Genomic DNA, 17,336 nt, shown 5'->3' with positions numbered 1-17,336 from the left:
AGAATGATCTGCTGCCTACAGGTTCTTCTATCAGTAAAATTTTCTCTAGAATGCGTGATGAGTTTTGTGAACTAATGCCTTCCTAATATAATGCTAATATATGAGACGTTTTACAAAAAACAAAAAACTTAAGACTGCTGAAGCACATTGATTAAATACACAGAATTGGTAGTTCGGATGTATTCACATTTAGAAAAAATGAAAAAAGAACTAACAGGTCCTGCATTACAAATTAAATAGCTCTTTTCACAATAAAAGCAAGATGTATACTTTTCTCTACAATTAACTTTTTTTTTTTAAAGCCACATAATCTTTGGTACTGGAAAATTCAGAGTCAAGAAAAAACTTGTACAAGAACACTTAATACTAACAGAAAAACAGTTATTGCACATCAAAAGCATTACTGGAACTTTGCAATTATAGCAGCAAGTATTTCAATAACCAAAAAGTCAACAAACGTAACATGAGACTTTGTGACACACTTCTCATACAACCCTGCAGAAACACTCACATAACGATGACTTCTAAAATACATATCAAACTAGATATGTTGGAATCGAGCAATTGTTAAACCAGGAGGAAAATTAAAGAAAAAAAACTTTTGTGTGTGCATGTGTATAAAAATATATAGAAAATATATATGGATAGGCAAATGCCCAAAAGGAAGTGGTATATATAGCACTGTGTGCATCTTCCCTCACCTATTCATCTTTGTCTGCTTTCTCCAGATTTTCAAGCCCAATTTTAAAGTAGTAAAGAGTGGAATAAAATCAAAATACTTTAGTACTTGCTACTGCACAGATCTGTTGCTCCAAATCATTTCAGATGTCAGAGTGTCAGAGGTCAACCGAGAGTAATTTACATGCTCTAGATATCTAGGACCCATGTTCTAGATGGTGCTATATGTACCAAAATGAATAATTTAATCTTAACATTGAATTAGTTCTCTCTCCTCCCAATATATTTTATACAATGTTGATTAAACATTCTTTATTCAGCCAGTCAGAGATGTTATAAGACTCAAATGACTATAAAAAAGCCATATACCGAACGATAAAAGTTTACTTCTCAAATGAACAAGCATCTGCATGTGTTTATTTTGAGATAAGAACAACACTTGAAACATTTCTCAGAAGCCCATTTTTTTTATCAGACATTTTTATTGTTATTAGGTTATCAAAATCTTTATGCTGAACTTCTCAGAAACAACAATTTTCTTACACAGACTCTAATTTAATATCAGCTATCAACTTTTTTAATACATTGCTTAAAAATTAATTACCAATTCTCTAACTGAAAATACTGCTTTTTGATCAGCCTTCTAATCAGCATTTTAATCAACGCTGTATTTGGCTCAAAAACTGACTTATAAGAAGCAGATGTTACACTTAGAAATTTGCAAGTTAGATCAGTATATTGCATCCTTTATCAATAGATGATGACTTTTCAAAGATCCATTCTGCATGTGCTGAAATAACAGGAATTAGGCTGATGATCTTTAGTTGTGAGATCATTGCCTTGCATCTTCAAAGTACTGTAACAGAATGTTTCTGCAGAGGAGACAGAGCTTCAGTATCTACCAAATATAGATACACTCAAGCACCAGTATTCAAGGAATTAAAACCAAACTAATAAGATTGCTCATCATTGGAATGTATGATTGCACACATGACAAATCAACACACTGAAATATTTTAACTTTTCAGAAATGTTTGATTGTATATTACAGCATCATACTGAAACAAAGTCAATGTAGTTCTTCCAAAAATTTCTGAGTTACTTTAGGATCTTCCAAGCATAAACTTTTTACTGTTCTGCTTTTGCAAATATTTCAATATTGGTCTAAGACAGTCATCAATATTTATCAGGAGACACTACGTCTCTCTAACAACTTAGAAGGGTTAGTTAGTACCTCTCTCTGTCTAATCTTTAGTCAAACTTACCTAAAAACAAAAAGCTGAGACAGTTTTCTCATCACTTATCTAAAATGTATTTTAAGGATATATAGCTTATTAAGTCCTCCAATAAGTTATGCATGTAAAGTTGTCGATTGTCTCTTGTATGCTCACAAATACAACAGATTCAAACAAAATTACTGAGTTTGGATCAATATACATCTTTGTATCCCTTCAAAGTCTGGAAATTAAATCCAGTCAGTGTACTGGATTTATCTATATTTGGTAGATACTGAAACTAGTTCTACTATGCAGAAAAAAATTGATATAGTATTTAAAAGATCCAAGGAAGTGATCTAAACACTAAAGTTGAGTTCAACAGTCTAATTCCTACTGTTTTAGCACACAGAAGGGAAAAAAATCATCATCTATCGATAAATATACTGAACTTACTTGCAAACATAGTAATGTTTGTAAGATGATGTAATGCATAGTAAGATGATACAAATACCTGTTTTGGTTTGATTTTCCATAGTGGTTTTAAATCAAGACTATAGCAAAAAAAAAAAAAAAAAAAAAACAACAACTAAGCAGCAGTTAATGAGACATATTAGTAAAAGCAGTTAAAGAGAACTAAGTAGTTGTAAAAGGAAGGGCTTCTCACCTGCACTAAAAAGCAAACCAAAAACAGAACAAAGAAGATAAAAATAAGCAGTCAGTTTTCACAGTGCTGGGAGATAGCTAGCAGAGCTCCACAAAAATCTGCACTTAATACATTCATAATAACCCATACAAAGGGCAATTTAAAAAGTGACAAAGAATGCTGATACAATGTTTTTGAGCTAATAAAGAAGGGAGCTGAATTTGAAGAACAGAAAAGGATTTTGCTGGATCTTAAAATGCTCAGTAACTGGATTGTTATTTAAAAGATTAATTTCAATTCATATTGAAATAAGCAAATACACAGAGGAAAAAACAATCCAAAACTTTATTTATGCAGCAAATGGCTGGCTGTAAACTGACCAGTGCCACTCAGAAATTATATTTTGAAATTAAAATGGATGATTCCATGAAAGCAATGCTTGACATACTGCACCAGTCAGGAAATCAAATGGAACGACTCCCTTGGATTTGTTAGAAATGAAGCAGAAGAAGAAAGGAAACCTCATTATGCAATTTTCTAATCTATGAACCTGGATTACCTGTACAATTCTGGTCATTCATCTCAAAAACAATACAGTAACCCTAGAAACGTTCAAAGATAGATGACAGGCTTGAGAAAAGGTATGAATAAGTTCTTTGAAAGGAGTAACTACAATTAAAGACTCCTCTGAAAAAAAATGATAGAGGAGGAGTACGACAGAAACTTAGACTACCCTGTGTGGAAAGGAGTAGATTATTCCTATTCTTTGCTAAAACAAGGACTTAGTCAAAAAAATTTAAACTAAAAATTAACAGGTTCATACATTATGAAGTTAACCTTTAGAATTCCTTGACCAGATATTCTACTGACAATAGATGCTTGTACATTTTGAAACTGACTGGACAAACTCACAAAAGAAATCTAATACTATTACAAATACTACTTCCAAGTCGTAACATATCCAAGCTGAAAAATATGAGATGACACTGTTCTTATTCTCCTCCCTAGTTTTCCCTGTTGACCAATGCCTGAGAGGAGATATGCTGATGTCTTATTAAAGCCAAAAAGTAAGTTACTTATTGTTTTGAGCTACAGTTTTTCTGAGACTCTACCTTCCGTAAGACATATTGAAGAGGTAGATTTTGTGCATGTATTTTTTCCTGTTACAGAGCTGAAGATGATCCAGATATGTACAATGTTTACATAGCTTATCCAGGAATAATCTCACTTTAGTAATGATGCAGAGTATGTTATTAGTGTATTATTAACAGAAGCATGTTTAAACAGAAGAGAAGGGTTTTAATTATCATGGGATTATTTCACAAGAAAGATGAAGCTGTTTCAGTACTGAGGAGGACAACTCTGACATGGAAAGCTAAAAGTGTACATTGAAAAACTTACTGCAACACCTATTTAAGAAAAAAATATTAAAAGGAATTGGATTACACAGGAAAGAAACAGATGACAGCTAATGACCTTGAAAAGGAATGAAGAAAATCTAGAGAATCTGTCATAGTGAGGAAGCATGGGACTAGAACAATCTACAGAAGCTTTACTGTAACACGTTTATATTTGAAATATCTTACTGTTATGAAGACTCTCTATGACTTTGGTTTTCACAATAACCTATAAGAAACAAGAGTTTCTTTCTCCAAGTTTGCTTAAGCAGAAAAAATCAAAAAAAAAAAACCAAAAAAAAACAAACAACCACTGCTATGTTATTTAGATTAGCTATGCTTTTGAAAACAAACAAGTCAAACATGGACTGAAATAAAGTATAGACACCAAATCATTACAAAACAATGAAATTCTGACTTTGCCATTTTGAACTGCTGTAGTAAATATAAAAAAATACCTAAAGTGTACAATTAATACTTGCAATCTCACAGGTGACTGCATTGGACAATTTTATAGAAAAATTAAGGTTGATATGAGAACATTCTAACAAAGGATAACTTCAGCAGGAAATTTGTTCCCCAGTAACAACCAATTAAAGGTGAAATTGGTAAAATTAATTAAAATATTTGAATACACTGATATGCATATTAAAATATGCAGAAATATTTTACCACGCTGACTTACTGAAGGTTCCATGAAATGCAATACAACAGCTACATCTGTTTTAGTAAGTTAGCATTTTAAAAGTTATAAGGATGAATGAGAATTTCCTTTAAAAACTAAAACAAACATTTACAAAACAAGTGAAATAATCTATTTGAAAACTTCTCTGGATGGCAATCCAAATCACTGACTGCAGTACTGTACTCAGTGGCTTCATCAACAGATATCAACGTTTTTCCTAGAAAACTGAATGTGGAAACAGTTTTGGGAAGATACATGTAAGTAAATGAATTCCCAGTGAGAATTTATGACAAATTTGGGGCACTGTATAAATTAAACAGGGAGGAAAGGTAACTATATTGATAGCGTTGACAAGTCTTCCGTGGGGCCTCAGCACGTTGTGCTAAAGAACAATAAAAACAGCAACAGACAAGGGCTTAGACCATGAAAATTCTCTTTTTAGAAAGCAGACCTTAAAAATGAGGACACAGCAAAGCAATGAGATGATGTAAGTTAGAACAGCATTTCCAAAGCATGAAAGTTTTGTTAAGACTTACGTGACTTGTAAACTTTCTGCTGTTAGATTATTCCACATGATCTCATTAGCTTGAAGGTTTTCATTTTCTTCTAATAAAGATGTATCAAACTCTATTTCTTGTTCAACAACTTCTGATGACCTAATCCAGTAAATAAATGTTATATTTGTAAAATTAACATGCATCTTTCAGTGGAGCATAAAGCAAATCATTACACTTTGAATTATTTTAGTAATGGAATATAGATAAAATCACGTATGGAATAAATGGAAAGCAGCAACTGCATCTTCTTCTTCCTTTGAATGAACAACACAGTCCTAAAACCATACCAGAGTATAAAACTGAATACAGTTCTTTGAATTAAGCTCACATGATAACCGAGCTTCTCAGGAAATCTACATGCATAGGTCCACTAATCCTGCTATAAACCTGCACTTAACCACTACCAATTTGCAACTTAACAAACAAGGTCTTAAAACTATTTCCACATGTAACAATGTACAGTAACAGTTCAATAAATGGTTAATACAATCCTTGTTTGTTTGTCAGTTTTTTAATATAAAACTTTATTACATTAACAGAGTCACAGAATGGCTTGGGTTGGAAGGGACCTTAAGTTCCAACCCCCTGCCATGGGCAGGGACACCTCCCACCAGGCCAGGTTGCCCAGAGCCCCATCCAGCCTGGCCTTGAGCACCTCCAGGGATGGGGCATCAACAGCTTCTCTGGGCAGCCTGTGCCAGTGCCTCACCACCCTCTGAAGAATTTCTAACCTCTAATCTCAATCTCCCCTCTTCTAGTTTAAAACTATTACCCCTAGTCCTTTCACTGTCTGTCTGAGCAAAAAGTTGCTCTCCATGCTTTTATAAGCCCCCCTTAAGTACTGAAAAGCTGCAATGAGGTCTCTCAAGAGTGTTCTTTTTTTCTCCAGGCTGAGCAGCCCCAGCTCTCTCCACCTTTCTTCATAGGTGAGCTGCTCCAGCCCTCTCTGGAGGGTTATCTTTGTGGCCCTCCTCTGAGCCCACTCTAACTGCCCCACATCCTCCTTGTGCCGGGGCCCCAGCCCTGGATGCAGCACTCCAGGTGGGGCCTCATGAGGGCAGAGCAGAGGGGGGCAGTTACCTCCCTCCACCTGCTGCCCATCTCTCTGTTGATGAAGCCCAGGACGCAGTTGGCCTGCTGGGCTGCAAGCACACACTGCTGGCTCACATCAAACTTTTTCATCCACCAGAACCCCAAGTCTCTCTCTCCACAGGGCTGCTCTCAGTGAGTTCTTCTCCCAGTCTGTGCTCATGTCTTGGATCGCCCCAACCCAGGCACAGCACCCTGCACTTGGGCTTGTTGAACCTCGTTAGTTTCACATGGGCCCACTTCTCCAGCTTGCCCAGGTCCCTCTGGATGGCATCCCTTCCTTCTACTGTATCAACTGCACCACCCAGCTTGGTGTCATCTGCAAACGTGCTGAGGATGCACTCAATCCCGCTGTGTGTCACTGATAAAGATACGAAACAGCACCAGTCCCAGGACAGGCCTCTGAGGGTCACCCCTCATCGCTGGCCTCCACCTGGACGCAGAACCATTAACCAGCACTCTCGAGTGTGGCGTTCACACCAATTCCTTATCCACCTGATGGTCCACCCATCAAATCCTTATCTTCCCAGTTTGGAGACCTGGATGTCATGTGAGACATGTCAAAGGCCTTATCTGTGTACTCAGATTGTTTCAGGCACTGCTCAATCTGCAATAACTGCAGTGTGCACAGAGATGCCTAGCATTCATTTACCCACAATATAGACAGTAAGAGAAATAAAGCAAACAAACAGCACAGCACAGGATGCAAACTGCATCCAAATACTCAGTAAATTAGCCCATGCTGAATCTAGATCAACACGTATTACCAAAGTTATGGTTCAGAGAATCATAACAACATTAATATGAATTTTGTTATTCTAGAACCAGACAAATAGATGGATGGTTAGAGAAATAGGGTTAAAAGGCTGACTTTCAGCCAACCTTCTTCTACACATGCAGGTAGAACTACTTTTTAGATTAGGATAAAGCTTTACAAGTAACAATGTACAAGGAAACAAAGAGAAATAAATTCAACTCTGATTGCTTAAACAGCATTGAAATTTAATGCAAGGTTTTCTTAAGAAACATTAAGATGCACAGCAAGAAGGAAATACACACCTGTGAGTATCTACGAAGTCATTATACTCAGAATTGGGGTCTATCTGTTCAACCGAGGTCTGGATCTCTTTATGGACATTCACAATCTCTTCCGTAACGAGACTGGTGATCTGGCTATACTCATCCAAGATTCCTTTTCTAGAGAGGAAAAAAAATTCTAGTGTATAACATGGCACTGAAGGCATAGATGGCATTGAAGATGCTTCAAACTTTCAATTTCCTGTTTTTACAAATTCTTGTTGCAACTGGCTAAAAAGGGAAAAAATAAGACAATATATTACTCAAAGAAACAACAGATCAGTTGTGGCCTCTTCTTTACAAATTGGCCATTGATGAAGAAGTCTCTAATAACATGCTCCTTGTACTGATTTCAGTGCATCTACATACAGGGTAGCTAAACTAAAGCTGTAGAGATTACAGGGAAAACGAACACACACAGCTCCTTGATGATACCCTTTTTCACAACAACATGTTTGTCTACACTGAAGTGTCTCATATTCCCCTGACTGATAAAATAAATATATTCTGGCATAAGGGAAAAGGCAGTGTGAAAACTGTTGGTGTTTTTTCATCATTTTATCCATCCTTTAACATAAGTTCATTTTATGAATTGGCATACATCACAAGTTGGCATACATTTACAAGAAGAACCAAAATCACAGAAGAAGTTCACACAAGAAAGTACGTGTCATCCAGTCTTGTCATTACCTGGTCCCTGGAGTGGAGAAAAGCAAGTGATTAAGGAGTAGGAAAGGACTATGCCATATTGGACCACAAATTTTAATAGCATACAGTAACACTTCCTCAGAATACTTTGCTGTTCTCCGCTTTCCATAAATGAACCCTCAAAATCATTTGCAATTTTATTTTATTTTTTATTGACAGATTTTCTGGCTTGCCAGCTGCTGAAGTATAGCAAGCTTTTTCAAATACTGATCAATTTTAACCATACCAGAGAAAAATGCAGAGAAAGAAGTATTAATATTTTATCCTGGATATGATCTCTAGACTTGTTTACTCAATAGGAAAACACTATTTGCTTGAATTTTTCCAGTACATTTTCTGAGGAGAGAACAGACAAGAGAAGCATTTTGTCTTGTCTGTGAACAACACGTCTGAAAACACTCCAGAAAACAATTCAAAGACAGCAACAAAAGAGATAAGCCAATGCCAGCTACAGCAATGCTATATCTAAGAGAAAGGGAATCAATGTCAACTACAAAATAATAATAATGTTAATCTATGCTTCAAGATTGCCAAACAAATTGATCTGCCAAATCGGGACTATTAAGGAAGTTTGTTTCATACTATGGCAACATCTAGCTTCACACCTGACCTCACCACTTCTTTTTACAGAATTAAGCCCACAATTAACAGAAAGCACTAATTTTCCAATCATCTCAGATCTCACTAAAAATGATCAGCTATTGACAAAAATTGTTTCCAGTCTTTACATCAGTGATAACAAAGACAAATGGGTTCAATAGGTTTTGCATGATAAAACACTTCAGTGAATTACTATGACTTACATTTCTGAAAAATCAACTTAATTGCAACAGAAAATTTTACCTGTATTCTCTTGTGATTCTACATAAAGATTAAAAGGACTGAGGAGAATACTACAGAGGTCTATTTCATTTTATATAACCTGCACCAGCATCAAAGGCAGTAATACGATATACTATATGGGGCCATTAACGTTGTCTGCATCACCTAAGCATATAGAGTATGAAATCCTCAACTCTCCCTCACTTGCTGAAGTCAAAATGAACATAGGCTCCAGAAAAGGTAAGAAAATGAGTGCATCACATCTAAACGAACAATAACTACAAGAAAAAGTAACTACCCTGCCTTTTAAACTAAGTGATACACAGAATGCCCAGGAAAAAGATCTAACCAACTCACGTTCTTCAGGAAGGTCAGAGAGGCAGCACGGTGGTTACAGACCAGAAAAGAGGGCTTAAAGTACTAATTTTCTGTTCTCCGAGATCATCAGTTTGCATATCTCTTCTGTAATTATGTAGAGAATGACTTTTCAGGGAAAAGGTAATTGTATTTTTAAGGTTGGATTCCTTTCACTGAGATTAGGTCTACGTGATCCTGTTATTTGCCCATGCCTATGACTAACCATACATCTGCCTGGACCTCCTCCAAAATGACTGTCAAGATGGTTGGAGAGTTAAAAGCAAATTTGTTAGTGGGAGAGTTTCATAAAAATAAGACTACGGAGAGGCAACAAACTTCTCTGTTATTCCAGCTAAAGGAGAGGACAAAGCATGAGCTCAACTGTAAAAACTGCACTTTATCTGTCAAATTTAAGTTTTACAAGAAGATAGTGTCTCACCAAAATGCTTAAGCATCCCCTGAAAACTACTGTCTGTATTTGAATACTTATCTATTCACAATTATTGTTAATTGAAAGATACAAGTAGCTTTTCTCATTGTTCTTGATATAAAAATAATTAAAGTTTATTATTTTCTAATAAGTCTATAAATTAGGATACTGCACACAAAGTTTTGCACGTTTAAATATATGTATGAAGAGATCTTACAGGGCTTTAATCATTTCTTCTTGCATTTTCTGTAGCGAATCAAGTAACAGAGGAAGCGTAGTGTCATAATATTGGTGCTGGTGTAACTGTGCTCCTTTCAGTGCCAACACATACTGATTATGCAACATATGAAGCTTCATAGTGGCTTTATCACACCGATCTTTGGCTTTCTCAGTCTCCTTTCCTAACGAAAAACAAAAACAGAAGATGAAAAGTTGATTTAAAAGTACACAAACTTACAGATAACATAATTCTAAAAGATTCGTGGTAAGTTTACAGCTTTTCTTCTCCTAAAGAAATACATTTCCAAAGTATTACTGTGAAGAAAGTAAAATTTGACCATTTTCAGGTTGTTAGTAAGACCAAATGCCTTGGTTTTCTTCTTCTGGACTAAGTAAGAAAAAACTGCATTTACTTTGAGTAGAAATCCAGTAATTCTTTATCTAAATTTATATGAAAACCACTACCTACACAGGTATAGAAATAATACCATTATTAAGAATAAAACTCATTCATATGATTATCAGAAATGCTTTTTTTTTTTTGCCTCAAAAGAAATGTTTATTTTTTAAAGAAGAAAGTAAAAGATGTCCAACTAGGTTAAACCCATGATTCACCTAGAAGCTGTCATTTATTTTGAACAAAAAATCTACTGCCACGTATCATCCCAAGAAAGCACGGATGCAGCCTACATATCAGTAGCTGAACTCCAGCACTATTACTCCTCTACAAAACTTTCTGCCTTAATACTACAACTTAACATTCCCTCATCAGTGTCGGTATGCATCAGGAAGCATCAGGAGGTCAGCATTACAATCTCATCTCCGTGCTACTGGAACCTAGAAATCCTCAAGTCCGTGCTTATAAGACCAGCTGGGTGCTGAACCAGGGTCACAATGTTCTTCAAGAGGTCATCTATTCCACTCTTTGCCACGGTGACTGCACAGCTATGTGACATATGTTTCTGTGATCTTCCTACAATCTGCAATGACAGATAACTTTGCAACTTCCCAGTACAATTCAGGTCAGCGTGCTAGCTGCGATATGACAGCACAGCCAGCACTGCGTCAGCTGCGCTAGCTGAAGACACTCGCCCACCATCTCGTCCCTTCACTCTCCAATCTAATTTTTTATTGCTTTAATAAACTCTTTATACTCTCACTTACTTCATCTGCGTGCCGCAGACATGAAATACAGATTCTACAGTTCTCTGGAATCCACCTTTTATACAGTAGAAAACTAGATATTCTCCTCTTCTGCCCAGTCTTGTCATCTTCACACTGAACAATGTACAGGTCTCCCCTTATCAATCCTGTTTTCTCTTTTCAGTCAAATGGCTCACAGCCTCACACAAGTCAAGGTTCAGTCACAAACTTCAGTCAATGTTCAACTTTGAAAGCCACAGCATAAGTCATACATCCAGATGCTTCTAGATCATTGCAAATGAAAAAAAAAAGTGCTTTTTTTGGATGCCATACAAACATGGCATCACTAATTAGTGATGACCTAATTAATCTGTTGAGTTAATCTGATCTAGTTAATCTGATCTTGGAAGAAAAAAAAAAAAGAACCCACTACATTTTTCCAACCATCTCTCCAGTTTCTCAAATTATTTTAAACTCTACAGCTGTCCTCCAATGCACTTTAAATCCCTTTAAGGTATAGTGACACCTGTAAATTTAATAAGCAAACTCTGGTTCAAAGTGATGAAACACTGGAAGACCACCCACACCTAATCCCAACATATATCCTCTCATGTCCCACAGGATAGATTATTCTGACAGGACCCCGTTAATAACCATTCACCAAGCAGTTTTATGCAGGCAGTTTTGCACCTCTATTAGGATATTTCCAACTTGATCATGCATTGCCCTTGTCATAAAAGGATAATATATTATTTCGACATGTTTCCTTACTGAGACATATAAGCTCTTACTCATATCCTCGTTATCTCCTCAATATTTATGAAGTGTCTGATATTTATGAAGTGTCTGATGACTTTTTTCAGGCACTGAAAGCATTCTAAATGAATCTGTATCTGCAATTATCAAACGCAGATTCACAATAACCTGCACAGATAAACGCACACTAACTAAAAATCTCCATCATACTGATACATCTCTTACAATCTTAAAATAAAGTAATAAAGAAAACTTTATTTTAACATGTCAACCACCTATCACAAAGCAGCAGATAAAACGAAAAAGTGGCAGATTGGGACTTGAAAGCAGACCTTGAAAAGCTGAAATTTTGTCAAACAAGGAACACTCAAAGGTTTGTGAACTCTGATAAATTAAAACATAGAAACACATTATCACATGTCAAAAAAGATTTGCAGGAAAAACTTGTAAAATAGCAATAAAACTGATAATAAATCCTCTTTCAAATACACTGGAGTCAGCAAGCTCGTCAGAAAATGTAAAGAATGGTTGTTATATAAAAGGAGCTGATAGAAAAAAATCTTTTTCTGCATTCATTTTCACTGTGAATGACCTTCAGAGATTTCCATGCTGAAAAGTCTCTGTATGAAAGAGTCACAGAATCTCTCTTCAGAGACATCAGAAGAAGAGGTTAGAGAACAAACGAAGTAAGAAAAAATTAGCAGGACAGGAAGGTATTTAGCTTTACAACTCAAAAGAAACTTGAGGAAGTTTTTTTCTGATCGGCTTTTAAAGGAGGAAGTAGGCACTCAACAGAGTGCCTCAGGAATATTAGTTGGGGCCTGATACATGAGGTGATAAAGATGTTGATAAAGATGTTAACTGAAGCGAACAACCAAAAACTCATTTTTCATGGGGAACCCATTTTATTTAATTGTATATTATTTTCCCAAGGGAAAACATCAGAATATTGTAGTACTTATTTCTAAATTAAACATATATCACTTGGAGGGCAGTTTAGAAAAACAAAACAACAACAACAAAATAACAAAACAAAACAAAACAAAAAAAAAACAACAACAACAAACAGCATGCTCAGAATAGTATTCCAGAAATTGGAATGACTGAACATGTCTGACATCAGTGCACCAAGAGTACAGGAAAATGGTATAGCTCAGTATCCCATTTTCCTATCTGCCTTGAGGACTTTGCTGTACACATAATTCCTTAGCAGAACACTCCAACAAATTTGAGAATAAATCAAATCACCATACACACCCAGCTTTCAAATACAGTTGGTTACAGTTGGCTGTCCAGAGACAAGACCTATCTACATGGTCTTTGTGGAGAATAAGAGAACACGTAAAGATGATGGAAAGGCAACTGAAGAGAGTGAGGAGAGGAAGCAGTCGGGTAGTAGCTACAGTACAGGGACTGGATGAAAGGGGAGAAGGCAGCTGGAAATCAGAGCAGGAAAAAACAAGCCTTCCTTGCCTTAGACTAATTCTTTAGCAGAGGCACTGGACCGAGCACTCCTTGGGAGAGGGGAACACAGCAGTGGGAGAGGAAGAAATGCTGGATCGTTTTTCGTTCTTATTACAAGTTTGGCCACTCTTACTCAGGCTATTTGGCCAGCACGTTCGGAATTACATAATCCAAAATTATCTCAAAATATTATACTCTGGTATTTGAACTTCAAGTAATTTTCACTAGGAATTGAAATACTTGACTCTCTAGAATGGCATAGCAAGAATGCCGGCCTTTTCTTTGCAAATGTCAAACTCTCATAATTGAATTTTGCAAGCTTCATAATACGGTTTATAGCCTAACATATTGTACACACAGTCTGTTTTTATAAACATTAAACAGATTTGTCAACAACTGGTGGCAGTAGAATTATAATTAGATCTATTCATGAAATTCATTATACAGATAAAGAAAATTGGATGTTTTCTTCTGTGTTAATTGACACATTGAACAACTGTGTTCTCAGCCTCACTGCATTTTGCTGTTTTATAAAACAAATTGCAATGCAGAAGTAGTACTGTAGCTCTGTAGCTACATTTCTTTAATTAATCATAGGTCCAAAGACTACATTTAAAAGTTCAGTGTGCATGATACACTGATTTAGTCTAAAATTAGTGGACCTGTTCTCCTAAGGAGCAATGTATAGCAAAGGACTTTTCTCCACACAGATGGGAGAAAGGGATAGTTTAGACCTTAATGAGGTTTCTGAAAGAAATACAATATTGACAGTCTCTGTTAGGTAGTGGTTATTTATGGTGTAAATTTTTGGTTTAGTTTAACAGCTGAAAACTGTTTGTGGTGATTCATAGTTCAGAAACCTTTACTGGTGGAGCACTGTAAGGTTTGACACACGCTGGTAGGGCATGCAGCTTGAAGACATGCACGGGCAAGCTTCGGGTTTTAAGCTTTTCAAATCTGGATTACAGATCTTTTCTTCAAACAGCAAAACCGTGACACTACAAAATGCAGAGTAAAGCATCCACTAATTTGCACAGAACAAGGATCAACCTCCTGATAGGTATCTGTAGTACAATGTTTACGACTCAAGAACTAGTACAAGTTTAGCTGTTCACATTTCAAGTTCAACTTCATGACAGTGTAGGTTAAAGTACTGACCAACACTTCAATGTTTTTGCAACAGAAAATTCCAGTTAAGCTCCTTCAGTTTAAGCCCTTCAGCTAAATCTTATGTAACAGCTAATAATGAAAGTAAAGGTCCAAAAAGATCAAATAAAATCATTTAAGTTGATAAAGACCTCTAAGATCATCGGGTCCAACTATTAAAATATATGATTTTATTTAAAAATTATCCTTTTTAAGGAAAAAAAGCATACAGTGCAAATCTCAGGTTTGAGTAACATGAGATACAAAGCGCTCCCCTCAAAATCAAAAGTCCTAAAAGAAACATTTTGGATAGATAAGTGCAAAAAGTGGTCGTAAAAAATTCCAGGACTGAATGCATTAAGAAACAATTTCTTTATGTCTACCTTGTAGACCAGCTTGTAGAAAACAGAAGTGCAACATTGTACTTTAATGGATACATGCCACCATAACCCCTGAAGTTCTGTTTCACTACAGATACAACAGCTCCAACAAAGCCCTCTACCAAAGAATCCTACTTTACAGAAAGATTGCATTTTTTTCCTCCCAGCATTGCTTTGCATCAGCAGGGAGAAAAGCTATCTAGAAGACCTCCTAAAAGTAACAGTTTTTAAGCTGTTTGTTCTTAAGTTTGTTTTGTTTTTATTTGATTTGTTTGTTTGGGACCTCTGTGGACAGGAAAGGAAAAACATGTTTTAAAGAAGAAAAAATTGGCAAAACACAGATAGCCAAAAGTTTGTCAACACTTGAGATGTTCTCTCAGACTTTTGCATCTTTTATGTGTTTCCTCATATAAAACAATACATACCATAATTGCTTTTTGAAACAGCATAATTGAAATACTAAATATAGCATGTGAATGCAGCATAAATCTGATAGAGCCATTTAGAGTGTCTACCATTACAGAGAAACGTCTGCAGAAACTTTTTGTCCAATTTTCACATAAATCCCAGACATCGTCTAGGAGTCCTGTGTTACGGTATTTCAAGAAAGATTGCCTCTGGCTTCTCACTCATAGAACACTAGTTATAAGGCAGTATTTGGTTATTGGAGAAAGAAAAGACGATAGCACAAGACCAAAACAGCTGCTTCAGGAGCAGAGGATCCTTTACTAGCCAGACAACTCATGGCTGACTACTTGTTCTTCAAACAACAGCAAAGCATCTAAAGAAACTGGAGGCAGCAGGGAACTGCATATACTCATTCATGTGTTGGCGACTGGCTAGTGCCTATAACATGGCATGGGAAGCACTTTACACCCAGTGAAAAATGTAAGTTAAAAATAAATACCTGAAATTCAATTCTCATTGATATGCTGAAAAAATGTTTAAGCACACAAACATGGAAAGCAATTCTGACAAAAGTAACAAACAGTGACCGGAAAAAAACACGTAATGGATTTCAAAAACCTGCAGATGTTTCTTTGCAATAAAAAATACAAGGTGAATATTCTCCAATACAAGGTGAATGCTACTACTTCCTGACCTGACAAGGAAAATAATAAAAGATACTGAATCAGAATTGAAAACAGAAAGAACTGAACAGGTACATACCTATAAAAATCAGGATTAAAATCAAGGTAATAAAAACTACAGCTATCGAAGTCACAAAAGAAGACAGGCAAAGCCCCACAAGTACATTAGAAGCAAGAGCTGAAGGACACCAAAAAATCCATGTCATTATGGAGTTAAAATAACTAGTCATGTCAGAGAGGACTGAAGGATTTTATGCCACTTTAATTTTAAGCAAGGCTGAACCAAGAAGAAAAGTGGGTGTCTGGCTACATTAGAAGCATTCATACTAAATGAAAAGACAAAGCTCACACTCAAGCAGATGCTCCCAACCCATACAGGTGCTTATCTATGTGGTACACATAGTGAACTGCAACCAAGAAATACACGCCAACAGTATTAAGCAAGCACCCATGTGAAGGAGCTTTACCTGAACCCTAAAGCAAGATGGACTTTTTGGTTATTGGTAACAAGTGACAGCAGAATCACAGAATGGGCAGGGCTGGGAGGGACCTCTGAAGATCATCTGGTCCAACCCCCTGCCAAGCAGGATAGCCTAGAGTACATTGTGCAGGATGGCAGCCAGGTGGGTTTTGAATATCTCCAGAGAAGGAGACACCACAGCCTCTCTGGGCAACCTGTCCCAGTGCTCTGTCACCCTCACAGCCCAGAAGTGCCCCCTCATAGTGAGCCAGAACATCCTGTGCTTCAGTTTGTGCCCATTGCCTCTCATTCTGTTGCTGGGCACAACTGAAGAGACTGGTTCCATCCTCTTGACACCCTTTCCTCAGATATTTATATACATTGATGAAGTCTTCCTTCAGTCTTCTCTTTTCCAGGCTAAACAGGCCCAGCTCTCTCAGCCTGTCCTCGTGTGAGTGGTGCTCCAGTTCTCTCACCGTATTAGTAGCCCTCCTCTGGACTCACTGCAGTAGCTCCATCTCCCTCTGGCACTGGGGAGCCCAGAGCTGGGCACAAGACTCCAGGTGTGGCCTCGCTGGGGGCAGGATCACCTCCCTCAACATGGCGGCCTGGGCCTGGGCTGAGGTGGGAGAGAGCCCTGGGGGGATCAGGCAGGGACATGCAGTGCTGCCTGAGTCCTTGGGGCCTGGGCAGACATTTCACTTTTCCTTCTGCAAGCTTTCCAAAAGCTTCTTTGTACAATGTGAATTACTGTCTTCCCAACAGTAACACAGTCATAGAGGAAAGTAGGGAGCATTCATACATGAACACTGACCTTGTAGCGCTCTTACAGAACGCAAAGACGCCGTAGTTGCTTCAGACCTAGCTCAGAAAAGTCTCTTCTTTCAACTCATTTCCTCTTTGAAACTACACATTTCCAGGAACTGTTCCCTAACAGTGTAAAGAAGCAGGTTTTCTGAAACTTGCAAAATTTGCTGCATGATTGGTGGCTGAATCCTACCTTTGCTTGACCTTGCA

At 36.9% G+C, this 17,336-nt stretch overlaps 1 protein-coding gene across 8 annotated transcripts in view; it reads right to left on the bottom strand.

The window, feature by feature from the left end:
* The window catches only part of FER (FER tyrosine kinase), a 190,207-nt gene that overhangs the window by 142,050 nt on the left and 30,821 nt on the right, over positions 1-17,336 (bottom strand). For all 8 annotated transcript variants that reach the window (XM_084504774.1, XM_084504780.1, XM_084504781.1 and 5 more), the window contains 3 exons: positions 9,878-10,061; positions 7,326-7,463; positions 5,157-5,276 (listed from right to left, as the gene is read on the bottom strand). In XM_084504774.1, coding sequence (XP_084360900.1) covers positions 5,157-5,276; positions 7,326-7,463; positions 9,878-10,061 — 442 coding nt within the window. The remainder of the gene's footprint in view (positions 1-5,156; positions 5,277-7,325; positions 7,464-9,877; positions 10,062-17,336) is intronic.

The sequence above is a fragment of the Aythya ferina genome (genome assembly GCF_964211825.1).
Source record: "Aythya ferina genome assembly, chromosome: Z".
Taxonomy (NCBI): Eukaryota; Metazoa; Chordata; class Aves; order Anseriformes; family Anatidae; genus Aythya; species Aythya ferina.
The sequence above is the reverse complement of the archived record's forward strand: the minus strand, read 5'-3'. Positions and strand labels throughout refer to the sequence as shown.